The following is a 27,861-nucleotide window of genomic DNA, read 5'->3' as shown; positions in this document are numbered from 1 at the left end:
TAGCCTAACCTGTTAGCCTAACTAATTTTGCACAGTGTACTGATAGTCTTAAGTTTTTGTATAGCATACAGTACTCCTTAATTAACATTACTCCCATCAAACATCTGTAATAGACTTACAATTATAGTACCGTTAGCCTAACTGTGTGTAGAGCAAGAGACAAGAAATGAAATGGCTTGTTTAGGCAAGTCAGAGGGACAAATTCATATAATTAAATACAGTATGTTCATCTGTATGAGTACAGAAGTTTAAGTAACTATGACACATTTAGATGCTGGCATGATGATTTTATCATATATCATATACAATGTTATAATATATGTGATGTCAAGTCAATAATTTTATCAAGGTTGTACCATTCTTCTCCTTTACAGTATTATTTAAATATATAAGCAAGTAAGCAGTGTTACAATAATCTATAGTGGGAAGGATTATAAAGACCTATTTTTATCTCCTCTAGAATATGATACCCAAAACTGGGTTGCATCTTATATGCTGGTGTCCCTATATGACTACAAATATGGTATAACTAAGATTTACATAACACATTAATCTACCAATGAATGCTGGTTGTTTAAATGATACTTTTAATCTTTTTTACAGTAGCAGTGCAAAACAATTTAGTCTCACTTTCAGCATTTGTCTGACAAAACAGAATTTTATTCAACTGATTTTTACAATAATAAAATGGAATAAAATCCAACTTATCAATCAATTATGCATCACAGTTTTTCATAAGGTCTCAACTGCAAGAAAATCACCACAGCTATGTTCCTTGGGGTTATTTTCATAACATGACCTGAAGTCAAGAATATGATCAAACTACGGCTATAACATTCCTTAAACCTTTCATATTTATTGAAGCATGACCAAGTTCTGTGACTTATCCTTAATAATTATCCAAAAATACTGTACTGTACAGTAAACCCCCCGTATTCGCGGGGGATACATACCAGACACCCAGTGAATAATTAAAATCTGCAAATAGTTAACACACCCCCTCTCTAAAAATGCTTATAACTGCCTACATTGAAAGTCAAATAGCAAATGTATACTTAAAGTACCATCCTACAACAAATATACCTTAAATTATTATCCTATTACTGTATTAATCTTGGAAATGATATCATCATTTTAAAGTCGTCTTAAACATTTTACCCTTAAAAATATATATGTAGCCAATAACAGAGAGAGAGAGAGAGAGAGAGAGAGAGAGAGAGAGAGAGAGAGAGAGAGAGAGAGAGAGAGAGAGAGAGAGAGATGAACTGAGTTGCATGGTTAAACAATTAAAAATGTCAATAATACAGTATATATTATGTATATCTTTCTATCAACCACTCTCCCTTTCTATCTATCTATCTATCCATCTCTCACCTTTGGGATGAGAGAGAGAGAGAGAGAGAGAGAGAGAGAGAGAGAGAGAGAGAGAGAGAGAGAGAGAGAGAGAGAGAGAGAGAGAGAGAGCACTGAATGGGCAACATCATATATTCGATCACCAAGAGGGCAACACTTTCCACCCTTATGGTCAATATGTCAAGATATTTGACATATTTGACAGGTTACACCCTCCCCCCTCACTCGAAGAGACTGGGAAGAAGACGAGGGAAAAATTTATTTAGCTAAAATCTTACTAATTCACTATATTTTCTTTAATGAATTTATAATTTGTTGTCTTTACATTAATTTTAATATTTGAAAATTAGTAAACCATTTATTTATCATACAAAATAAACAAACATACTACATATAACATATGCATAAAAATTCTCTCATCTCAGTGAGAGAGAGAGAGAGAGAGAGAGAGAGAGAGAGAGAGAGAGAGAGAGAGAGAATTATTATTTTTATTATTTAATGTTATTTAATCTTATCAAACTTCTTATTAATATTTGAAAATTAGTACTATAAATCATTATTTTATCATAAAGTATACCCTCTAAAAATGCTTATACTATCATCCTGAAACACTTATATATCATTTTAATATAATTTCAATATTACTTTAATACCATTTTAATAATTCAGTCACTTGAATATCATTTCAATAGCATCAATTCTGAGCATCGTATCTATGACGGTGAAAAAAACCACTCTAATCACCAGATGCCAATAGGGTTCGCTATAAAGAGGTCCCTTGGGTACTGTAAGGGTCCCTCCTGAATCTATGGAGGGGAGAGAACCATTTTTTCACCAGCCATAGCCAAAATCCTGTATCTTTCCACATACGTTTCTCTCTCCAAGTTATTACAGTATTTAATCTTATTATTATTTAATCTTATTACTGTACTATTATTATAGGTACTGTACAGTATTATTATTATTATTATTATTATTACTTGAAAATTAGTACTTATTATTACCTGTATTATTACAGGTACAGTATTAGTATTATTATTATTATTATTATTATTATTTAATCTTAATACTGTCAGGATCGGTCATTATTTCATTACACAACCTTTAAGGTAGTTTCCTTGTTTCTCCTGTGCTCTGGTGTTTTCGTTGAGTTGACAAAGGTTACGTTGACCACGGGCCAAGTCAAGTTTTGGGTCTCGTCTAGAACGCATCTTTGACTATACACAGTCCAAGGAGGAAGTCTTTTTCGAGCAGCAGACAGACAGTAGCCTTAGTCTCATACAACCCAGAAGGCAGTAGCAGTATGGTGCGATAGGACAGCAAGAAGTTATTTAGATGATTAATGAGCATGAGGAACCTGTTAATTTCAGCGAGAGGATGGTGACCTCTATGTTTGAATGTGTGGTGGACTTCTTTAGGCAACAAGAGGATTTTGAGTTGGTTATATACACTGTCTTGATGAGTCAATGAATAGGCGGATTCTTGTGTTGAGGATGTATTCCTGTTGTGACAGCTGGCTGCCGGTCATTTGTTGATTCGACCAATTTTGTTTGATTATTTTTATCTTGTTGGTAGTGAACGACTACTTTGACAAATCGAGAGATTCTGTCAGTTGGCATTGCTTTGGTGTGTAATGATCACCGTAATTATTATGCTGCCTATTCTATTTGAACACTGATTTATTATGCTTATCATTTGTTGTTGTTTACTGCATTTAAGCTGAAATTTGGCTCTGGTGACAATTTATTTCATGTTTTACTGTTTAATGTTCATTTACTGATTGCTGCTGTTTAATTTGACATTCATATGTTTGTATATGTCTGTGGTTTTGTTCTGCTGTTAAAGTAATATTCATTTGCGCTGCATTTGCCATTTAGGGTGTTTGCTTATTGAGCTGAAAATGATTTGTTATTGTCATTTATCACATATGTAATATTTCAAGTATTTACATTTGATTATATTTATGATCATTGTGATGCTGTACTTGAGACTCAGAACCTGTACTCACTGTATATATGTATAATAAATTAGGTTTAAGGAACTTTAAGCATATGTTTTGTCCCTCCTTTGTTGCCAGTCCTGGTCATGCCAGCCCTATTTGGATGGTGTAAGTTCAAGAGCCTGCAGAACCCAGGGTGAGGTTCATTACAATATTAATATTTGAAAATTAGTAAATCATCTTTTTATCATAAAAAATGTATTTGGTCATGTAAATAACATCAAAATACACTAATCAGCACATATTTCTCAACAAAAGTCATGAAATTGCTAAATTTTTTGCGAATAATTTGGAGACAAGTTCCACAGAAAAATCCACGAATCAGTAAGTCCAAGAATTGTGGGACCCCGAATAGTGGGGGTTAACTACTTACTATTCTGCTGCAATGCAATAAATATTCATAGCACACTGTCTATGAATTAATTATCTATGAACACAGATACAGAACACTACTTGGTTTTTTTTTGCTTTTTCCTTAATCGAAACAAAACATCTTCATGTAATTCATGATAAAAAATGATTATCAACATAATTTCATTATTCACTCAGCAAATTATTCTACCTGTTTGGGTTGAATAACGCCGTCCTAGAATCCATACAGGCTCTTCGGATTTTGGAAAATCTTCTGGTTCGCTAAGGGCACCTTCGTATGTCATGCACGCTGTAAAGTAGTAAACACTGTAGATTACTAATAAACAAGGCTTAAAAAAATAAACCACTGGTAAACAAACCGAAAGAATAACATAAAAAGCTGTAAATACTATACTATTAATGGAAAGCACTAATTTTTCACAATAGTTAATATTTTCCAATGGCTAATACTATATAGTATAGCTAATGAAATAAACCTTAAAAATTAGAAAGAGAAATAAAGAAAAATTGCTTCTGAATAAGTCAATCTACAAAACAGTTGTGTGCCAAAAACAGTGTACATATACAAAAAACACAGCAGCAATCTCACATTGTCTAACATAGACCAGAATTTTGTGAAAAATATAGGTTAAAAAATACTAAATTAAAAAATGAAGTACACCAAAAATTTCTTGGAAGTTCCACTTCAAAAATTCACATAATTCACAAGGAACGGCCATACCACGTTGAAAAACACATATTTACAAAACTACTAAGCATATTTTCTTTAGATATTTACAATACTTTTCCATGGTGAAATTCAGTTTCAGACAAAAATGGTATGTAATCCATTATTTCATCAGCAAAATGTTAAGATTTTCACTAAAGTATACTTTAAACTGAGAGAGTAAGAATGACCTAAAGGATTTCAATGTTGTTTTTAATCTTCAATGATCACTTTACTTTGGGGTCTAATGAATCATCATGACTTATACCTCAATGCTTTGCACAAATAAAAAATTGCTGAATCAAACAATTTTATTAAAAGTCCCAATACTTCTACAACATACTGAAATTGTGATAACATCTACTTAATTTTTACATGCATAAGTTAATTTTGTACCATATGTTACATACAATGGAAAGCTCTACACCCTTATCACACAAATCACAGAGACAAGACCACAAAATATCAAGTGAAAAATTTAACGTTTAAATACAGAGTAAGAATTCTCACCTTCTGAAGGCATCTGCTAAGGGGTTAAATAAAATGATCCATCTCTGAGGGACACATAAGCAATGTAATGAAGCTAAACATCAGAACACAGAAATAACCTTAAGTATGCCAGTTTACAGCCTACATAAAGTGCCTAAAATTCCCAATACCTGCAGTCCTGTTTATTACAATCATATTGCACGTCACATTAAAAATAAATCTTTCATAACTGACACTGCATTTCCAGGCTCCAAACAGCTCAGTGTCTAATAAACTGTTCAGCTTGATGCTGCTATAGCGACCACATAACAAATTATCATTAGAAAAAAACATATTTAAAAATACATTATCAAGATAATTCTCCATACAGAGAAGAGCTGTCGAGGTACAAGCTGCAGAGGATATCCCCTTTTAAACATAGCAACCACAGATACCTGTAACTTTGCAAGACAACATGAAAAGAGGCACCATACTAGAGAACTGGCAAGAAAGGACAGGACAAGATCAAGTAACAGATGTTTATCAAGGGAGAAACAGTTCATAAAAGTGAATACTGAATGGAACCTAACAATAAAAAATGACATGAAAAAATGTAGGTCATGAAAATTAAATGAGATGGAAATGAATTCTCTTTCCTATTACCCATGGGATGTATCAATTTCTATCACCAGCAAGAAAACATGTTTAGTTAGACCCTTCCCTATCACTAGAAAACATGTTTAATTAGACCCTTTCCTATCACTGAGTCACTTAACAACTTGGATCTTTCTTGGTTCGCACATGAGCTACTATATTCATGATTGGTCTTCTGAGAACCTCACAAAGCATGATTCAAAGTGAAGCAGTATAGGAAGACTAAAACCAACTATGATTAATGACTTATTAAATAAGAATATATACAGATACTACATAAACTGTACATGTACATGAAAATACAGACTTGAAAATATTTCTGTACAAGCCAACTTCACATGTTTCATGATGAAGAAATCTATGTATAATCTTAAAGTACAAAAAATTTATATACACCATAAGTGAAGAAAATGAGTTGTTCACTTAATATAAAATTATTTCAGTGATTTGATACTATGTGAAGTATACATAATTCTCCTACTACAACTCTGCTAAGGAAGTTATAACAAACAGCCTATAGGCTGTCTCTAAATCAAAATACAAGAAGTTACCCACAAAATATTAACCCATAAAGATAAATATCCCATGTTATTTTCTTGAACAACCATAATTACAATCTGCCCCAGATTTTAAGCAAACAGTTAAGGAAATTATATACAGTATAGGATACCATATGCAATTTAGTGAATCAACATACACAGCCCAGTGTGAAACCAGTGCAAAATAGCAAAACTAAATACTGTATGTACAGTACTCTAAACATTGGTGAATGCTGATATACTGTAGTTCACAAACAATCCAAAATACTCCTTTTCCTTTTGGGTACGCAGTCATACCATTTTCACTAACCTTAAACAGTGAGAAAAATGCAGCAAAAGAATATCTGGCATTTTACAACCAATTTTAAATCTTTTTTAGCATATAAACACTATCTACAAATACGTTACATTCCAACTGAAGGCTAAACAGGCCATAAATGAACTAAAAATGGTAGTAGTACTATATGAGAGAAAACAGGCAGACTTGCTATAATTCCACAAAGTTGATCTGATGACAAGAGAAGTAGCCAATTTGGGTGAAAAATATATATTTATAAACAATTATCAGCTTTTAAAAAAATCAACAGACCCATATTGCCCAGGTGGTTGAAGAGTTCTAGGTGAAATTCTGAAGTTTAGAATTTAAAGTTATATTCCATCTTACATAAGACATAAAAAAGATGTCTTGTTAAAATACATTAAGCTTAGTGCTAGTAGATAAAACCCTCTCCAGATAACAGGGCAGGATAATAGTATGACAAGTGACACACCAGTCACTTGGTTCATACTCACCAGGGTCACAGTGAAGTTAAATCTTAATGAAGTATGCCTGAAAGCTCATATAATTCAATACTTCTACTCACACAAACAAAGACTAGCAAGCCATCTTAATAGCTCCCCAAGGACAACCAGACCAAGGTTTTAACATGAGTCAGATTATACTTGGTATAATCTGACAAGCTGAATAAGTCCATACTTGTCAAGTAGCTGACAGCATCACTATCTCAAGTCTTTTTTTTTAAATATTCTACACATACTCAGAAGAGAACAGCAAAACTTTTTTTGAAAACAAAATATTCCACACATACTTAGAAGAGAACAGCAAAGAGAAGTAATTCTTTCTTTGCATCAACACAGCAGTGGCTCAGAGGTATTGCCAGCAAAGTTCCATATCTCAAGGAATGACAGATTTTTCCCTAGTGCAAAACTTACTGTCCTGTGAGCTAAGGATGGTAGGTCTGGGGATAAAAAGGGGTGTGAATAGGTCTAAAAGCTGAGCCATCAGCAGCTATTTGTCTTGCTCAGGGTCTTGTGCAGTTGTGAGGGAACTCTGGTACTGATCTACAGCACTGTACAAAAGTGCAGTAACCAGTCCTTTGTCTCTGATACTTTTATACATCTAAAGGGCTCTGCAACCACATAATTAACTGAGCATTTTTCTGGGATAATGCTGGATAATCTCCAGGTATGAACATTCAATATCTGAAGGTTGTGATGGAACCTCCTAAAGTCTAAGTGCCTGAGAATATGGTGACAAAATTACAAATTTTTAAAGTAAATTGTATTTTCCTAATGTACTGTACAAACCTGAGGTCTTTACATAGGGCTTGAAACAAGGTGGATATTGGTAGTTGGCTACCGACGGAAGGGGAGGAATCCCCTCCATCCAGTTGGCAGGCAATCACTTTACCTTTTGGCCCAGGAAGCAGAATGAGGGGTGGCTAGAGGTGGACCATTTATGTGAAGTCCTCAGGTTTGTATGTTAGGAAAAATACAAATTACTTTAAAATAAAAATTTGTCATTTGTTCCTACACATATACAAACCCTCAGTCATTGCATAGGGGAGACTTACTCCTTGGTGGGTGGATTCTGAACAAATGTCTGAAATGCCTGGTAGTTTGCCTCACCTGGGACCTCTTTCCTGGTCATGTAAGATCAAAGGAAGGAGACCCATGCCTCTGATCTGTTGAACATGTGTGATGTTCAACTGCTGGACATCTGGGCCTTCGAATAAATGGGAGATAACGTCACTGATTTGAAGATAGGCTTGGATGAACCCATATTGTCGGGGACAATAAAGCTGAAGATAACCAATGGGTCTGTTCACTGTCAGTCCTCTCTCTCCATGCTAGCTAGAACATCTATTAATCCAAAAGAGCTAGATTATGACAGGATATCAGTCATCTAGAACACCAGCATCCAATCCAGCATGACAGTTTGCAAGCGTCCCTTAGAAGGGTATAAAAGAGAAGGTAGGAGGCCAGTCCCACACACACACCAGCTCTTTTGCAGCTGTATACCTTAGGAGAGAGCTACCTGTCCTCAAGAGCTGGGTGATCTACATGACTCTTAAGCATCCACAGAACCCAAGGAAAAAGAGTCCGAGGATCTATGGGCAACGTCCCAAAGGTAAAAAGGAGGCAAATGTGGTCTGTTGTGACCACAATTCCCTTCCTTATTACTTGTCCAACAGGTTCTTCCTGAATGCTAGGGGCAGACCAATACCCATGACCTTATCAAATCTTGCCTGGAACGTATGTTGTCCAGCATGTCAGTTGTGGAGTACAGTATATCCATTTGATCATACAAAAGGTCAAAAGAAATGGAGCTCCCAGACTGGACTTCTTGGCCGAGTTGGAACCAAAAACAAGTGGTCAGTACTTGGTTTGGCTGATGCAAAAGGCCTTCGGGTACTTGGTTCTCTTTAGGGTCCTTTGAAATGGAACACTCATATACTGTTGATCTCCTGACAAATCAGGCAGAATGACTGGAAGTCATAAGCCCAAGCCTTGAATCATGGATGCGAAAGACATTTCCTAGATGCCAACAGCATTTGGAGTTCCTAGGAAGTCACTTATCCAAGTACAGGCAGTCCCCGGTTATGGGCAGGGGTTCCATTTGGCGCCTCTGTTAGGTATGTATCAGCACCAATACAGTACCCAATTATCGGTGCTGATGAGAGGAAATCAGCAATTCGGCGCCGAACTGATAACTGAGCCCGCCAATAACCGGGGGACTGCCTGTACTGACTAGCCCCAACATTTCTCACCATGGATGTGAAAGATGCCTCCTAGATGTCAACAGCATCTGGTGTTCCCAGGAAGTCATCTATCCAAGTACAGGCACTCCCGGTTATCGGCAGGGGTTCCATTCCAATGGTGTGACGATAAGTGAAAATCGCTGATAACTGAAAATCGGTGATTTTCGGCGCGTTTTCAGCAATTTTCAGTTATCGGCGGCTCTGTTAGGTATGTATTGGCGCCAATAAGCTGGAAATCAGTGCATATCGGACCAAAAATCACCAATTTTTGTCACTAGACAAGCGGCAAAAACTGAATCACTGATAACCGGGGACAGCCTGTACTGACCAGACCCAGTTGTTGCTAAACTTCGCTGACTGGACGAGAATCGATGTTTTCAATATGGTATGGTCGATGGATGTTATGACCACGGTCTGTAAAGACAGCCGAACAGTAACAGCTTCAGTGAGTCGAGATTGAAGAACTAACCTGACCATCTTCCTAGATCGAACAATTCTTCGAAAAGTTGAGGTGTCAAGACCAATCATCGCTAACACCAACTCTAGTGACCAAACTTGTCTGTCATGCATCCAACTTCCCTGAAATGTGTCTGATTGACTACTGTACTGAGTGTGCTGCTGCAAACCGCACCATCAATTGAGGAGATGATAGGACATGTGATAAATATCAAACTTAGGTACTGTACTGCAGCTACTATCTGAGAGCTATGAGGCTGGGCAGAACTTGAAACCAGATGAAATGAAATTAAAAAAAAAAAAAAATGGTTACAGTATTCCTCAGACAGCAATGTAACAAGGTTCCCTTTTATCACTGTCAACTTTATCCACTTGAAGGGTGTTATTGGGTGATTGCATTATGGAATCCATTCATTCACTGTTCTCCAACCTCCTGATCCCCTGAGCATGAAAATACTGTCAAGGAAGCCAAGTGAAATGCCTCAAACTCAATACACAATTGCCTTCTGCAACAACAGATTATCTCACAGTACAAGGTTGTTTGAAAGCTTTGAGCTGGCCCTACATGTCTAGTCATCTAGCAAGCAATCAGAGATATCAATAATGTGGGGATGCAGAGCTTAAGAAAATGGGATCCTATATCACTCTAAAGAGCTAATCACAACTTCTGAAGAGTATGGAGACAACCCTCTAATAGTTATCATATTAAGGAACAATAGAAAGATAGTATGGCAGTCACTTTATTTTTTGTTGTTACCTAATCTGCAATGTCAATCTCCATTTTTTGTTGCAGATTTACTGGAAGATTTGTCAAAACTTTAAATACATGACCCTTTACATGAGGATTAACCACTCTGAGAGACACTCATTGGCATTCTAGCTTTGGGTAGTGAAAATGTCATTAAATGCACTTGGGTTCTCAAAGGTTTGAGAGCACAAGATTCTTGTCCTCAGGCTTTTGTGCAATGTCTTCTCATCTGGTCCTTGGGCTAAAATCCATGGACCTTCTATGTAGCATCAGCTCCTGACGTAGTAATCTGAAACAATTGGTATCATATAGAGTGGATTTTTTTCAAAATAACATACCAGCTCTCAGAGGTTTTTAACCTGTGCATGATGTATCTCTTTCCTTTAAAGCTGTGGGCACATGCCACTGCAGGATAAATGGTTTCTTTAGACTTGTCTTTTAGCCTGTTGGCCATCATTTTTGGAGAAACCAGGAGCAAGTAGACAATTACATCAGAGGAAAATCCCTTTATGGGCCTGAAGCCAAATTGGAAGATGTCCATGCTGAACATTCAGATAAATCTAATATGGTACTTTGAATTTTTAAGTAGCATTTTTCTTGAATAGAAATTAGGCAACAAGATACACATTCCTAAGGCTTAATAAATGTGAAATGCCACAATTACAAGTCATTCTCCATCCTGCCAGTACAGTACAAACTAAGGTACACATTCAGAAACAATTAAGTACATGTACTGGTAATGCCATTCAGATATAACAAGTTATATCCTAAACAACCATAACAGTAGATAAAGCTAAGACTTGTTCAAACTGATTTTGGAATTCCATTAATTTGGTTAACCATAACTTAGGTGTTGGAGGCCACATACTTTTTATTCATAGTTTTTTCAAAGATCACAGACAGTTGTTGTGATATTGTTTTTAATGACACTACTTGCCTTGTCTGGTGTTCCTCAAGGTAATGATCTTGAACTTCCATTGGACTGCTCAGGAAGTGCAGTAGTCAGTCAGTTGTGAGACCTAACACCCCTAAAAATATTATATAACCAGTCTCTCACTGGTTTTCCATTTTTCTTGGCCACAAGTTCCAAAGTACTGATTATGAGCTCATGGCTATTCATGTGAATCTACGTATACATAACAGTTCTTAATAGGTGTAGTTCTAAAAGCCCCTTTGCAGATTCTATGCCCCACACTGTACATTTCATCTAGTTGTTCTTGTTCTGATTTTGAAGCAGAGCAATATGCATGGCAGCCACACTCAAGTTTGGTTAATGTGTTACAGTGTCTTGACAGAGATACTTTATAAACACACCAGCTAAAACCAAATACAACATTTAAAATACTTAATATTCTATAACATTCATTTTTAGCTGATTGATGTGGTTTGGTCACAAACGCTTTTTATACGAAATCATTCCTAAAATTTTACTTCCTTAGAGTAGGATTGGGATTGTTTCATTAGCTCCACTTCTAGAAAATCAAATGGCAATTGTTTTTGATGTAGAGAATCTAAATCCACATTCATCCATCCACTAGTTTATTGCATGAATAACTTTGAATATACAGACACCATCCTATTTACAAACAAGTTATGTTCCCAACATCCATTTTCATGTTGAATTGTTTGTAAGTAGGTTACTGTACTCTTCACGCCTATTTAAGTACAGTATGATATAAAGTCAATACAGTACTGTACTGTAAGTTTTTTCATCCTAAAACAATTCACTGTACATACAGTACTGTATTTTTAGAATAAATGTACAGAACATAATTTGGACTTATGGGTGGCAAAGGGGGAGGGCTGTGAACAGTTTTAATTTGCAATCCCATTGTTTGTATCTGAATGTTTTTAAGTTGATGTTCGTAAGTCGAGGGTGTCTGTATGGACAGGTAAATATTGCATTATATCCTGTACAATATAATGCCAAATCATCAATAAATAACGAACTTCTTACTGGTACAGGTGCACTTTATAGGACACTATTAATGGCAACAGGGAAAAGAGTGACACTTGGAACACTACCCTGAGGAACTCCGTCTTCTTGCAGGAAGCAGTTTGATGTATAATTTCCATTTCTTATTTTAAAGTACCTCTCTGGTAAACATTCTCTATATCTCATATATCCTTTTATATCCATATTATATAACTGTTTTATAAGGTCAAAGGCCAAGTTGTTTCATATGCTTTGTATAGCTAAAAGAAAATCCCTATTTTTTTTTCCATCAAATTACAGACACAACTGGTGTGGGCTATTGGTCTGTAGTTGCTGGGTAAAAAAGCAACTTAGTTGGCTTTTTTTATTAAGATGATCACAGGTAAGTTTTCCACCTCTTTGGTAGATCCCTGTTTCCCAGATTTTACTAATATCCAAAGGAAACTCCTTGGATTTTAATGGGATGTGCTTTAGTATTATGTTAAGATTGTATCTTCACCAGGGGCAGGTGTTTTGGCTTTCTGTAAAGTACCTTTCAATCCTCATACTGTAATGTGAATTTGGCATTGTAAGGGTCTGTTATTTTTAGCCAGATCAAGAAAAATCTAAGCATCATAACTATCTTGAAATTGTGTAAAGCAATGTTTTCTGCTTGATATTTTTCAGAAATGTTCTCCAAGATTTTAAGCAACTTCTTTAGCTTGGGTAATAAGAATGCCTTTTACTTTAAGGGTAGACAGAGGTTTAGAAATGAATTTGCCACAGCTTTTTATTTTCTTCAAAAATATTTTGGGTGGCATTTTTTTAACTGATGTCTTTAGCATGATAAATTGGTGAATGTTATGGCTTTTTTGAAATACTATATACAGAATTATTATGGCCCAAAAAATCTAGTTCTGATTGTACTCAACTGCTCTTTTTATATTTTTTATTGCATTTTCTTGCATATCCCACAAATTTTGTTCCACCATGTCTAGAAGGTGATTTGCCTTTGCTTTTTGGAACAGAGAATTTAACACTATAAACTGGAACAAATAGAGTCTTTAGTTCTCTCAACACAGGCACTATCACTAAATTTTTTCCAGCCTTCTTCACCTACTTTCCATTTAGGAGGGAATTCAAGTGCATTTTAAAGTAGATAAGCAAATACGCAAGTCAATAGCTGAATAAGTAATTTTATATTAAGAAAGGTCATTGCTCCATTATTTAGCAGTGTAATAATGTGATTATTCATAATAGCCTCTAATATACTGCCTTTGGCATCCACTGCTCCTCTACCCAGTAGGGAATTGCGAGCATTAAGAACCTCAAGGAGTAAGTTAGATGTAGAAAATTGACATCATCAAATTTTCAATGTTATCTGTGATTTTCGCTTATCGTCACGCTGTCATAACAGAACCCCCACCAATAACCGGGGACAACTGCCTGTAGTATGGAGCTGGCATCACTACTCTTTCCATGCACTTGAAAAGTACAAGGGGAATCAGCATACAAGGACTCACACTTCTGAGGACAGGATTTACAATCAGAGCCACTCTTAAGCAACCACTGTTCCACAAACCTAAGCCAGACCAGACTGCTCCAACCTTCATCATCAAGATCACTAATAACCAAAGCTGCTCCAGCAATCAAGACACTATCAGACACACCCTAGTTCTTCTATTAAAGACCACCAGTTCTTTTGACAACTGTCAGTTCACAGATGAAAAACACAAATAACAAAACCTGCAACAAGACTGCCCAAACATCAAGGATCCTAGCCACCCCACTGAAAGGAGTCATGATCAGGATATTGAGATGAGGTACACCAGTGGTCAGAGGCCTTTTGCAAGTTCATCAGTCATCTTCAAAGATCCGCGTCCATTCAAGTTCTGCTCATTCTCAACCAGCAATCCTGGAGCACAATGGACTGTTACCCCCATCCTTATTAACATTTGCCTGCAAGAGTTTTAAGCCTCCAGGATTCTAGGGTACTTGAAAATAGTTATGCCATCAACTCACCAACCACTTTCTAAAAGGACTTCATTTGATTTATGGCACTTGATGAAGACCATGTTTCAAACACTGGATCTGCAGCATTTTCAACCTGGAGACAGAGCGAAAGACAGAAAAAGTGGTCTTAGCAACATTACCAAGACCTGACCATTCAAAGACAATCTTTTCATTCCAACTTCGTATAGCTGAGTGTTTTGTGAAAGAATTTTTAGCTATTGCTGACTGGCAAACAAGTGTCTCAAAAGCAGCACAGATTATCTCTTCATCTGGTAAAGCTTCAGTTTTAGGTCTTTTGAAAGATGAAAAATTACATTCTAGTAAAAACTGTACGAAGGAGGAAGGACACTTGCTTTGGAGAAATTTGCATATCTTGTAGCATCTTCAGCCTGATTTTAAGGCACCAGACCTTCTTCCAGAAGAAATAATTAAATACTGGCCAACAAGCTCCATAGTGCTGCCATAATAGCCATGAGAACTCCTGGTTGTATGCCAACTCTTAAATACAGTCTACAATTCTGGACACTGAGTTGTTGAAGCAGGAAGAGTGTGCATGTGGTTGCTAAGTCATCCTTCTCCTTGAATAGACAAAAGAACCCTACGCATGTGTGGTGGTAGGTTTGCAGTTAACCACCAAAACAATAGCAGCCAGAAGATAGCAATCTCCTTGTCAGAAGAGAGGTCATACCAGTACTTGAACCATCACAAAAAAGGTCTAATCTTTTCCTTTATGAAGTTTTTATATATTCTATTAAGCTCATAGATGACCAGTTTTCCAACTTCTCTTACTATGCCTCTTGCTATTTTGGATGTCCCGAGGTTTTTCAATTTTTCATCTTTCCAAAAAATCAAATCACCAAAAGAAATTTTGCCTGGAAAATAACAATTCTTGATGGCTGTTAACATCAAGAGAGATAACCAGTACTGCATTCAAATAATTTGATATTAATACCACCATCTTCACTGGTATAGCATAGCTTATGAACAATACTAAATTTTCTAACAGCATTAGACCCAAACTCCACTCTCCAGGGCAATCTATCAAAAAGTATTGTCCCTAGGTGCAAGGAATAAGGGATTATATGTAATTGGAAAACAGTGAGATAGAGGCTTACCATATAAATGAGGGGCAAAGGTATCTTCATGAAGATGTTCACCCCACACAAAGCTCTTTGCAAACTGCTGAGTGAAGGGACTAAATCTAAGAACTGGCCCTATCCTATAAAAAGGATGGTGTCAATTTTAATTTTCTAGTAACCAATGCATCAAACTGGGAGACTGAAATAATGTTCATCTTTATATACCTATAAAAATTTTAAAATGTCTCACAAAAAATCTTTGTGGACACACTGGGGTTGTGACTGTGTGGTTGTCAGGTAGTTTACAAAGTCTGAAAATCATGAAAGAAAAGTACAACCCCCAAAGGTATAAATACCTCGTAAAGGTCACATTGTGGTACAATAATTTGATCATTTGACCTCCCAGCTCATTTCTCTCAAAGCAAGAGCAATATCCAGAAAAGACAACAATTAAATCTATAATCTTGTGTCAACAACTCAAAGGCTTCTGCAATGTCTTCACAATCTTGCACACTGGACTTGGTGATGGTCAGAATAACATTTCTGTCTTTATTAGTTCTTGAGAGTACACCATAGACATAATGGTATTTCCATAATTTAAGGTATTTCCATAATTTAGGGAGACATTACTTGTGTCAGCTCTGGTCCTCCCCTCTGAAAATAACATTAAGTGGCTACCTAATTAGTTAATCAATACATCACAAACAATGTAATAAAAAATCCTGGACTATGCTTGACCTGTCAAAACAGGTAAAATGGCTTCTGCAAAACAATGGTTTTAACTTCCTAAAAACACACTGAGGACATATAAAAACTAAATTAATAAGACACAGCATACAAAACCCATGACTAACATTTGATCCACAGAACCAAATACTTACGCACATAAATACAAAATAAAAAAAGAGCAATTCACAACAATTTCACTTACACTAGCATGCACTGAAAATCAATACTGTACACAAGAACACCCGCTCAAAGAAACTTTCAAGAAAAAAAAATCATCCATTCGATGTTAAAGAATAAACAAATAAGAGGCACTGCAAAGCAAAATATGTAAAGCACTTTGAAAACATCCACATAAAAAAAAAAAACCACCAAGAAAAAAGCTTGAACATTTTTCAAAACTGGCCAGGCAAGACCTACAGGTAGAGTGTTAATATTTTGCTTCCTGACATACATATTTCACAGAAGCCTTCACTTAGTGGAATAATAGCTTACATAAAATACTTCATATTTGTGTAGGAACACACAAGCTGATGACACCCCTAAACAATCAGTGCCAGTTCCCAAGCAGCCTGTTTAACCTCTGGGCAGAAGGCAAATGTAAAACAAGGGTTCATAATTGTTCGCAAATATATCATGAGTTATAGCTACAGACAGTAAGCATGACTACTCATTACACGAATTTAAGTTACAAAATTGTACATAAAACATAACAATCATCAGAGAAGCACACATTGTAACTACGGTCTGCTTTTTTGCCTCTTACAATAGTAGTATCAAAATACTAACATTTATATAAAACACTACATGTGTCTTAGTGCACAAAAATCAATTTCATTTTACATAAAACATGAAAAAGAATGAGCCACTACAAGTTTGCAATACTGTAAATGAAAATAAACTCTATGATAAAATTGCCTGTCATGTCGCCTCCGTTCCATAAAGCTTAAGACTCAGATCTACCACACTCTTATATACAGATTCTAAAACAACAAATATGACACACTCATGCCCATCTAGTTTCATACAAGTAAATGCAGTGACTGTGTGTTATACGGTAAATGACATAAAAGGGGAACCATACTATTTACATCATTTTAGAATTGAAGGTGACATTTATGATTAAAGCCATTTTCCAAAAACACACTGGACATACCTATCATCCTAAAGATTCTACGTTGCCACCAAATAACAAGAGAAAAATAACGATCAAAGAGGTGTACAATCCAAAGTAGGGTTCTGCGCCAGAAGAATGGAAGTCTAAGGGCCCATCTTCCACTCATGTTCTACAAAAACAGAAACATGTGTCACTCCACTCTGTATCTATGGGCCTTTATGGAAAGCAATCAGATTGGTGCAATCCTTTAACTTTTACACCTCTAATAATGTATCATATTAAAAATTCTCTTAATAAAACATTTCTCATTAATGTGTGTTTTCATAACATTTCAGACAAAACAACAAAAAGCCATTATAGGTTCAAAATTTTCTTAATTTAAAAGTACATGCTAATAGACTACGAGGCCAAATAAGCTTATACTGCATGGAATATAATCTTACTTGACCTACATTAAACAACAAATATGAGTTTGTAATGTCTATTGATCATATTCAAATACCATAACTATATAAATATGAATGGCATTTCAAGAAACTACTAAATATAAAATATCTGAGTGACATCATAAAGCTGACAATATTTATGCAACAAACAATAACCCAACAGTAGTCAAAAATTAATATGATACGCGGCTAAACCATCATACAGAAAACTGTGTAGAATAAGAGAGAATACTGTAAATCAACATTACGTATATTTGTCATAAACTCATCTCCTAACATACTATTTTTACCACAAAAAATTAAACGTACATGTATAAGATAGGACTTTGCAACTGCAATCATGTTTCTAATCACACACACACACAAGCAAGTTACTGTTGTGCTCTCTTCTCCACACACCACTTATTCACAGTTACTGCGTAAAACACCCGTGCTCATTTATAAAACTCCCAGTCCACTTAAATCTCAGGAAAAAGATATCAGAATTACTAATGAATAAAAAAATCAGTTCAGGTTGCCCAAGAAATACCTGCACAGTGGATTTGGCATTTTGTTTACAAGAACCTAAACCCAAGCATAAAAATATGCTACACGTGAGGCAAAAAGAGGAGAAGAAAAAAAGGCTCACAACCAAAGGCACCAGCCATATTGCAAGTGATTGCACTGAATGACACTGCTTTGTTGTCAATGAGATAACTCAAGTCCTCTAGACCAACAATTTAGCTGTAGTTTTATCAACATACACTGAATGACTGCAGTATTAAAAACTTTTCAAATAATACTGCAACAGGGATGAGAAACTATGCAAGTGGCCTTTAAAATAAATTTAATGTAAAGCTGCAATAAATGTAAAGTTTATCACCCTAGAAATACAACTTAATGCAGCTTTAAAGCTGCTTTCAAATAGAAAACAAAAAGACTACATTTTCACTGTGGCTGAAAATATCTGCTGAGGAAGATTTTTCAAAATACTAAATGAGATAATAGTTAATACAACAATAAAACCAACACCAAAATGAACACAAGGACCAAAATAAAGTTGCCTTCTTCCCAAACTGAAAAAATTCAGCACAGTACAGCACTATACAGACAGCTTATTTTCTGATATACAATAACACTTCAACTACAGTAATCTAGTTTACATGATGACAAAAGAAGAGAGGCCTTTTTAAATAAAATATCAGATATTGCTGAAGCAATAATATTCCTCCTTCCTAAAACTAACATATAAAAATAAACTGAGGTACACCTTTTCCTTTACACACATAGGCCTACCAAGCCAACAATCATGTTCTACCATTCTGCTGGTAGTAAGTAAATTACAAGTTGCATATGCACCATCCAGCACATTGCAAAATACACTCCATTTATCTCTGATGTAGGTGCATATTACACAATTCACCTATAACATTTGAACCCCAATGTAAACCAATTTACTTACTGTGTGAAATGAACACCAATAATGCAGCCAAGACTTAAAACGAAAGACTCACAACCTGAGTACAATACCTAAACCACATATGTGAGCTAGCTCCAGGAAACACTGCACAAGAATTTATTAGCAATATGACAAAAAAAATTAATAAAAATATTTCTTAGGAAATTTTTTCATAAATCCATTACTTTACAATAGCCTCTGGGTGCAAGCACAATTTCCAGATATTCCATTAAAAGAAGTAGTGCTCTTTTCTCTTGTAAGTGTACATTCAGGTTCCTGAGCACCTGCGGTGGTGAAACAGATGATTCTTTGTACAGTATTGTCTGTGCCAACTGCAACAAGTCAGGAAAGGATAAGGATACTTTTTGTAAAGTAATGGGTTTGGGTTATAAAAATATGGTTTCAACATGACCATTACTTTATGATAGCCAGAATGATTTAATTGTTGCAATGAACCAATGCAAAATCTTGAATAAAGGTGACAGTGCCCAAAGCTTTTGAGACAAAAAGGGTCACGAAATGGACTAAAGCCAAGTTTGTAACGTTATGCATCTGTACCATTTTGGAACAGCCAAATACAGCACAAACAAAGACTCAACATTTAGTCCATCAGTAAGGTGTAAAAGCTAACATCCCAGAGATCTATGCCAAAAAGATATGGATATGAATTATTTTGATGAGGAAGGTAAACCTGATAACTTGCCAGTTCCCTTCAATTCAGGATGTGGTAGCCGAGTGATGATGATAGCAACTTTCCACTGTGGAGCTCATATCCTGACAAATTTTCAGTGTGCACACAACTCCCTCTGTGATAATAGGTCAAACTGCTGAGTTACAAGTAGCTTTACCTGGCTTCCCTATGTCCCACAAGGGTGGAGAGGGAACTTGGGCATTGCTCATTTGGACATATGTTTTGTCTGTAGGAAACTATGCAGTAGTGCAAAGCTTGTCCAATTCCTCTGTTACTTACTGGTGAACTTTAAATTTTTAACAGAATATGGTCCAAAGACTGTCATAAGTCCTGGACAGATGGTGTAGATCTCCTGATTTCCCCATGTCACAATAAAGATATCACTTACCCATGCCAACTGATCTACTCAGGTGCCAGTGTAATGTTCCTCTCCTCTAACCACAAGAGCAAGTAAATGGTCATGTGTCACAGCAATAGGGACTTCATCCCTGCCACATTTTTCAGATACAGTAGGTGACTGTGGTGGGGTTATTCATCATCAGAACTAATACTTTTTTGAACCTATCCTTTGAATGCCTGAAGGGTCCTTAGCTCAACGAAGTTAAATGTAGTCCCTTAGGTTCACGTATCACTGTTGGCCTGAAATAACATGACCCTACATTTGGGTGCACAAACATTCCCTGGTGTCTGTGAACTTCCCTTAGGTCTGAAGGATGATGAGGTTGCACCACCAATGTGTTAAATTTCAGTGGTTTGTCCATCACGAGGTCTAACCAGACATACTGACTGATCACCACTGGCAGACTGACAGGATAACAAGCTAATGAACAGCTTCTGTTCAGTTGAAACCATAAAGACCTCAGTCTGCAAAAGCTGTAAGGGGACTGAACAAATCCTGCAATAGCACTTACACCCTGAAAATCTTTGCCCTGGTTGAAAAAGTTGAAAACAAGGCGATGTCCATTTCCTTGCCTGAAAAGTTGAGGGATTTGCTTTTTCTGGGATCAGTCTGACTTGTCCCAGTTGATGATCAGGTCCATAGCTAGGGACCGTAAAGGTCAGGCACAACCCAAAACAGCCTGAGTGGATCCTCTACTCAAGAAGAGGGGGTAAGTAACAGTAGCCTGACACTGCCTTTTCTCTGGTGATTACCACAACGTGTCCAAAATGAGTCCCTGACTCTGAGTTACACACTGAAGGAACTAAAGTCGCCCTTATCACCCTCATGCCCAGATATGGAAGCTGAACCAACCAGGATGACCCTACAGTAGCTTCATTTTCTGGACATCAGAGAAGTACGGATGACTGAACACTTTGGACACTTGATCACAATCCCCTTAGAGAAGGCAATGTCAGGCTACTGTGTTTCAAGTTATGAATAATTATAATGGTCATGTTTCTTGTTATTTAATCTAACTACAATTTAAGTAAATTCCATATTTTATAAATGTAATATGCTTATAATCACTGTTTTAGTGTTTAAAAACGTGTTTGAGCTCTTACTGTCATTAGAATACAGTATTTAGGGGGGGGATAAATTACATTCTTTGTATGTAAACAAATGCAATTCTTATATATATATGAGTATTCTCAGGTGCCAGCTGGAAATGGCCTTAGTAACAAGGTCATTCATTGGTAGTAGGTTGTCAAGTCACAGAATACTACCAACTCACCTGTCAGCAATCCAGCACTTCTCCTTTGCACCAGGGACTATGCAGGGATGGCAGAGGTGAGATTAAGCGAACTCTCCCTCGTTTGTCAACAACACTGAATAAAAATAATCTTAAAAATTTCCTACTTGTTCCTTAGGTGGGAAGATCATCTTGAGGAACTTATTGGTTGGATTCCCATTTCCAACAGGAAACATTTTATATCTGTCCTGCTAATGACCTGAAGACAAATTTGCTGTACTCCTGTATCCTCCTGTACACCCCAACATTCTGATGTAGAGGCTGCCCTGTGACAGAGTTTGTCCATAAACTCACTCAAGGAAGAATCAACATCATCACAATTTAATCCTGAATAATAATGCTCTACATGAACCCAACCCTTTTTATAGAGAAGGCAAATTAAATCACATCTTTATGCCACAGCTCTTGGACAGGATACTATTGAGTAACTCATCTGTATCACTGCAGCATATTGATAATTAATATGATTACCATATATGTTATTTTCATAATAAAATTAAGTTTCATATATAATTACCTTTATTAATGACGTAGCTATAGTTTCAACTTGCGCAGCAGCTTAAATTTAAAAAATCGCAGTGGCGCTTCTATTGTTTTCGCATAGGTGACTAGCCCCGCCCACTATCAGGGAACAATAGGAACAACAAAGCTGAAGAGCTCAATTCATTTATGCCCTTATGCCCATGAGAGGGGAGGAGGGAGGGCTTCGATTCTGTAATTACATGGTAATTATATATGAAACTTAATTTTATGAAAATAACATTTTCATATACATACGGTAACTTACCAAGTAATTACATAGCTGAATCCCACATTGACAGGAGGTGGGATACATGGCCATATTCTGCTCCAAAACATTAATTTATGGTAATGAATCTGAAACAGAATAATGGCTAACATTGATACAATACTTGTTGTTTCCTTACTTGGTAAGAAAGCTGCTGGAGGTAAATACTGCCTCTGGTTGGTGATCATCTTAACCTGTAGTGGTGTGGCAGTATAGCCTTGGAGTGCCTCTACTTAGGTGGGAACTTTGCAGCAAAGGATATGTCTGATGGCTAGCAAAGCTTAAGAACAGATGCCTTTGCTCTGGGTACAGTAACAAAATAAAACAACCAGACAACGTTGTCACCTACACTGAAATAAAAAACCACAACCCATCCACTAAAAACTGGTGGGCACATAGTACCCCCTAGGCTCCCCCATGACTCGAAACCCTACATTACGGCAAAGAGATAAAAGAGAAAAAGAATGCTTCCTATGCTTCTTCCCACAATACCATGCCAGCCACTGATCAAGGTCCCAAGGTACTATAACATTTGAACACTGTTTTCACATCTTTTAAATAGTGTGACATGAAGATTGACTTACACTTCCAATAAGTTGACTGCAAAATGGAACAGAGGGACATATTATGAGACCAGAGAAGTCTCCCTGGGAGGAAGCAGCGACTCCCAAAGAAGGAGCTTCCTTGTGAAGTATGAAAGGTTTCTCCTGTGAGTTAACCTAGAGGGCAGAAAGGCGAAGGAGGTCTTACCTTGTTCTCTCTTTACTGAGAGCCAATCTCCAACCTCTTTAAGGGCTTTCCTCGAAGAGGAGGAAAGAACTATCTTTGGGAGCTGAGCACTGACATCAGATTGGTTCCTCATCAGGAAAGTCAAGGCACACGAGACCGGGGCAGCTGGTGCAAAAAATGACAGAAAGCTCACCAGGAAATACCTCAGAAGAGCTGCATAAGCTGAGGTGGAAGGCTCTTGGTCTAACTCCTCTTCATCGGAGGACACCGGAGACAGAGACAGAGACAAATCCTTTGTCATCTTGGCTACAGCAGGAGCCTTCTGAAGTAAGCCTATATCATCGGCCAATTGTCGTTTGATGGAGGCCAAAGACGGATCATCTACAGCAGGAATAGAAAATCCCGAAGCTGGAAGTTGATGCTGAAGAGGAGGTGCCGGGCATTTGGAAACTGATGCTGGGCTCTCGGGAGAAGACATCAGGCTCTCATGAGATGATGGGTGCCTCTTGGCACGCAGGCGCTTGGGAGCCAAATACTGGTGATCCACAAAATGCGCAGAAGACGAATACTCTGGGCTGTCCCATGCACTGCAGGACGGTTGAGGGCTGCGAGTCAGTTCTTAAGCCGCTTACAGGGCAGCGGAGAAGAGTGGTCAATGTCGCCTGCGTGTCTCTTCAGAGGGCGAGACTCATCTGGGGCACGCCATCGGTGGCTCTTGTCAGGACTGGAATCCTCGGAACTGGAGGACAACTGATGCAAATCTACAGAGATGCCTTTCCAACGGCTGTCTGTCGAAGCCTGGGAGCGATCAACAGGCTCGACTGAGGGGACGGCTACCCATGAACAAACCCCACCAGCCTCCCTTGGACCTCAGGTATGTCTTCTCCCAGGTTTAGGGGAATATGACAGGGACCTTCGTCTAGGAGAGCTGGTGGGATGAGCAGCCACCTCCTCCACTAACACTGCACTGTCACTATTCACTTTGTCTTCGAATACTTTGTCCATTAGGAACCTCAGGGATGTCCCCAACTCAGCCACAGTGTTCACAACCAGGTCAATTCTAAGATTGAACCTGGACTCAAGACTGGCAATGGGATCGGGGTCGGAAGCATGGGAGCCAGGCATGGGAGTAGGTGGTACAATAGTAGAAGGGCTGGTGATGGGAGACAAGACAGGAACAGGGGAAGAAGGAATAGTAAAATTATCTACATTGATGGGATTAGGAGTAGATTCTAGGCTACATAAAGTCCTACTTTCATCTCTAGAGGCCGCCTTTCTCTTCCTATCCCTTACAAGTTTATCCAGATGGGATTTCAAAACCTTCCACTACCTATCATCCCAGTCCTTGCATTCATCAGATGTTTGCTCTTTGTTACACACTTGCCCCCTACAATTAGAACAAATTGTAAGTGAATCATAACAAGATTTCATAAGTCTAGTCTTCCATCCTTCGCTACAACAATGAATAGTGGAGGAGCTAGCGTCTGACATAATTAAATTAAAAAAAAAAGCCCAGAAAACCTGAACTAAAACTAACAAGCTTGACGGCTACATAAATGTAAGAGTACTTCACCAAATCCTGGAGAAATTCAACCAAAAAACCGATGAAAAGCAAAATAAACTGCTGCATGCACCCGATGTTTAGTCGGAGGCCAGCAGAAATGCATTGAGCTCTTTAGCTTTGTTGTTCCTATTGTTCCCAGATAGTGGGCGGGGTTAGTCACCTACAAGAAAACAATAGAAGCGCTACCGTTATTTTTTAAATTTAAGCTGCCGCGAGAGTTGAAACTATAGCTGTGTAATTACTTGGTAGGTTACTTATATGAAAATGTCATTTCTTGAACAGCTACCAAATGTGGTAAAAAAAATCCACATCTAGCAAACTGCAATTTCATTACAGTTTGCATCTCATTTAGAGCAAACCATAATTTCATTACAGTTTATATCTCATTTAGACAATGTACAAATACGAATGCACGTTAACACATTTGTTATGACGAGTATTCATTACAGTACTTATTTTTTCTGTTCTACATTAAACAACTGTTACTTTTTTCTAATTTAAATGATTTAGTTACCTTCTGTTTTTGGTACCACCCTGGTGATCATAACTCATGAGATCTGATTATTCTACTGAAATATTTAACATAATCAAGAAAGATCCCAGTGTGCACTGATGGTGCAATAATCAAAGGTAAGGTGCGGTTATATAGTGGGGATCTCTTCTTTCTGTATTTCCCTTTACTTTCTCCTACTTCTTCCTACTGTAACGCCATATTCTTTGGAAGCTTGAATTTCAAGTCAATGGCTCCTGTAGGATTGTTCCATAATAATAATAATAATAATTTAGCCCAGGTTTGTCTTTTTTTTATTTATAATAGTTACTGACTTTTATTTATGTTTTAACATTCACCCACATTACACATAAAATGGTCATTACCAAACCTGAGGGTGTGGTAGTAGTTTCCAGTTTTACCCACTGCACTGGCATTTGTTGAAAGAAAAATAAAAATGTGGGTTGCACCAACAATAACAACTATAACTGCATAACACACAAGGTAACCAGTCAGATATACAAGTATATTTCACAGATTTGGCTAGGAATGAAAATACCAATGGCATCACGACAGTATCCTTAGCAATGATGACTTCACACATAAAGTAAATAAGCCTATGCCTAGGCTGTATTCAAGAACATAGTTAACTTAAGCTCATTTGCTGTTAGTATTCTACACACCATGCTTATATATGGCATTACAATCAGGTTTCGAAAACAAGCTCTGCAGAATATCTTCAAACCGAGACCTTTTTTCGCGATCTTCCTTGGCCTACTACGCCTAAGTTAGCCTAGGTAAGTAGGGTACAGTAGGCTATTTCACTTTTGGGGAGCGCAAGCTCTATTGCTGGAAGACGTATGCGACTCAATGAACTTACCATTACATCAAAACAGTGTAAACGTGGTAAACAATGTTATACCTGCTATAATTTCGTCCATTGTCAATCACCAGTCACTAACAGAATGTTTTGTTTTCACAGTGACGTCATCTTTGACTTTGACATTTGGACAAAGTCGAATGTCCATATAACTATGGAACTCTTAATAGGCGAACCTCAAAGATTCACTATTTTGTATACAGAAAACGACAAATTATATTATCTAAAGAAAGGAAGAAAAGGGCTTAACGAGTAAGCTAAAAATTTTTGTCATTTAAAATTCGGCAATTTGAGGGTGTGCCACTGGGGTAGTTAGCTTGCTCTGAGTTGTCGTTTATTAGTATTTGAAGGCGCAGTATCCTTTGGTTCAACATTGTGGTGTAGAGTTTGCCCATTTTTCGATTCGTTATATTAAATCGAGAATATTTACATGATTGTCTTTTACATTTTCATTTCCTTATTTTTGCATTTTAAAATGTTTTCACATATCATTGTATGGCGTCTTCGTTTACATTTGAACTTATTTTATTGAATTCCGCATGCAGTCGCACTATTCACTAAAACAAATATTATCTCAAAATTACAAACTAAAATAACACATAAGATAACGTTTAAAAGATCAGTAAATAAGCTTCATAATTATCATTCATTACAGTTCTCTGTATCAACGTGCAAAATTACACCAACAATGTGAGGAATTCCCATATCTTAAAAATCTGAGGTCAAAGCCCAAGAACATAAACTAGCACATGCTGAACCAGTTGAAATTGGCATTTTATTGCTATTGGTAAATATTATTTTTAAGGATTACCTCTTACACCAGGGGTCGGCAACCTTTTGGAGAAAGCGGGCCGGGCAGCTATGCAGAGTCTTGATCTCAGACCGTTCTGTCCAGAGGGCTTCCTTGATCTGAAGTTTAAAAAAAAGATACAACGAACATATAATGTAATATTATTTAAACAACGTTCCTTATTCTGCTGCAGGAATAACGGGATACAACTAATACAATCAACAAAAAATACAAATTCCTTACTACAAGTAAAATACAGTTATAAATGCCAGATTATTTAATGAGGCACTTGTTTCTGCTTATTGTTTGATAACTTCTCCACATCAGCTGAATTATTTGTTGATGACCGGAGCAAAACATCATCCAGGCGGTCATCACGCAACCTTGTTCTTAATCGACTTTAAGTATATTTTATTTCCGATAAAAGTTGTTCATAAGCATATGTACTTCCAAACAATGATACCATCGTTATCATGAAAAATTACAAAAGCAACAATTATTCTCGAAGACAGATACCTAGAGCACAGTTGCGTTACCACCAGACAACAAACTCAAATGAAGAACTTTAAGGAGGATACGAAGTTACTTTACCAAGGATCGCTTAACGCCTTACACTAGTAACAGCTGTTAGATAATCAGAGACAATAAAGTGATGAAACAAAAAAAGGGTTAGTAAAACCCAGCCACAAGAGACAGATATGGAGGCCAAGGGGTACTCCGCAACTTGATAAATCATGATGAAAGCGAAAAGTAGAAGTAGGAGTCTATTCTCAATTAATATAGAAAGCGAGTGCCATTATAATAAGCACAACGCTAACCATACCTGACGAGATGCACACTGGCACTTCTTCAAGCAATACAATTTGAAGACATTTACAAATGTATCCACTCAGACGTACGCGATCATATAAACGCAACTCTTCTTTGTTGGTAACAATTTTTTGGATCGTCAAGATTAACGAACCCACTGGCAGCAGGGTTGCTATTTTTACAAGAAGATTATTAGGTTCGTTATTCTTTACATGGGCATAATCGGGTTCGTTGTTCTAGACATGAACACTTCGATACCAGACATTTGATCCGCCAGGGGCTGATACTAAACAAAGCGAAACAGTGTAGATGAATCACAGTTCCGTCGCTCACTATACACTCACACTCGCAATTACTAT

At 37.0% G+C, this 27,861-nt stretch overlaps 1 protein-coding gene across 9 annotated transcripts in view; it reads right to left on the bottom strand.

Moving 5' to 3' along the window:
* Atg4a (Autophagy-related 4a) overlaps positions 1-26,809 on the bottom strand; it is an 81,617-nt gene extending 54,808 nt beyond the window's left edge. For 2 of the 9 annotated variants that reach the window (XM_067086659.1, XM_067086660.1), the window contains exons 1-3: positions 25,706-25,738; positions 17,226-17,355; positions 3,915-4,013 (exon numbers count right to left, since the gene is read on the bottom strand). In XM_067086659.1, coding sequence (XP_066942760.1) covers positions 3,915-4,013; positions 17,226-17,355; positions 25,706-25,723 — 247 coding nt within the window. In that variant the 5' untranslated portion in view covers positions 25,724-25,738. Of the gene's footprint in view, positions 1-3,914; positions 4,014-17,225; positions 17,356-25,705; positions 25,739-25,902; positions 26,232-26,713 lie in introns of those variants that run through there. The other 7 variants (XM_067086665.1, XM_067086661.1, XM_067086664.1 and 4 more) reach the window with 7 other exon arrangements.
* Positions 26,810-27,861: the final 1,052 nt, after the last annotated feature.

The sequence above is a fragment of the Macrobrachium rosenbergii genome, chromosome 43 (genome assembly GCF_040412425.1).
Source record: "Macrobrachium rosenbergii isolate ZJJX-2024 chromosome 43, ASM4041242v1, whole genome shotgun sequence".
NCBI classification, from domain to species: Eukaryota; Metazoa; Arthropoda; class Malacostraca; order Decapoda; family Palaemonidae; genus Macrobrachium; species Macrobrachium rosenbergii.
Note: the sequence above shows the minus strand (reverse complement) of the source record. Positions and strands in the feature narration are given on the sequence as shown.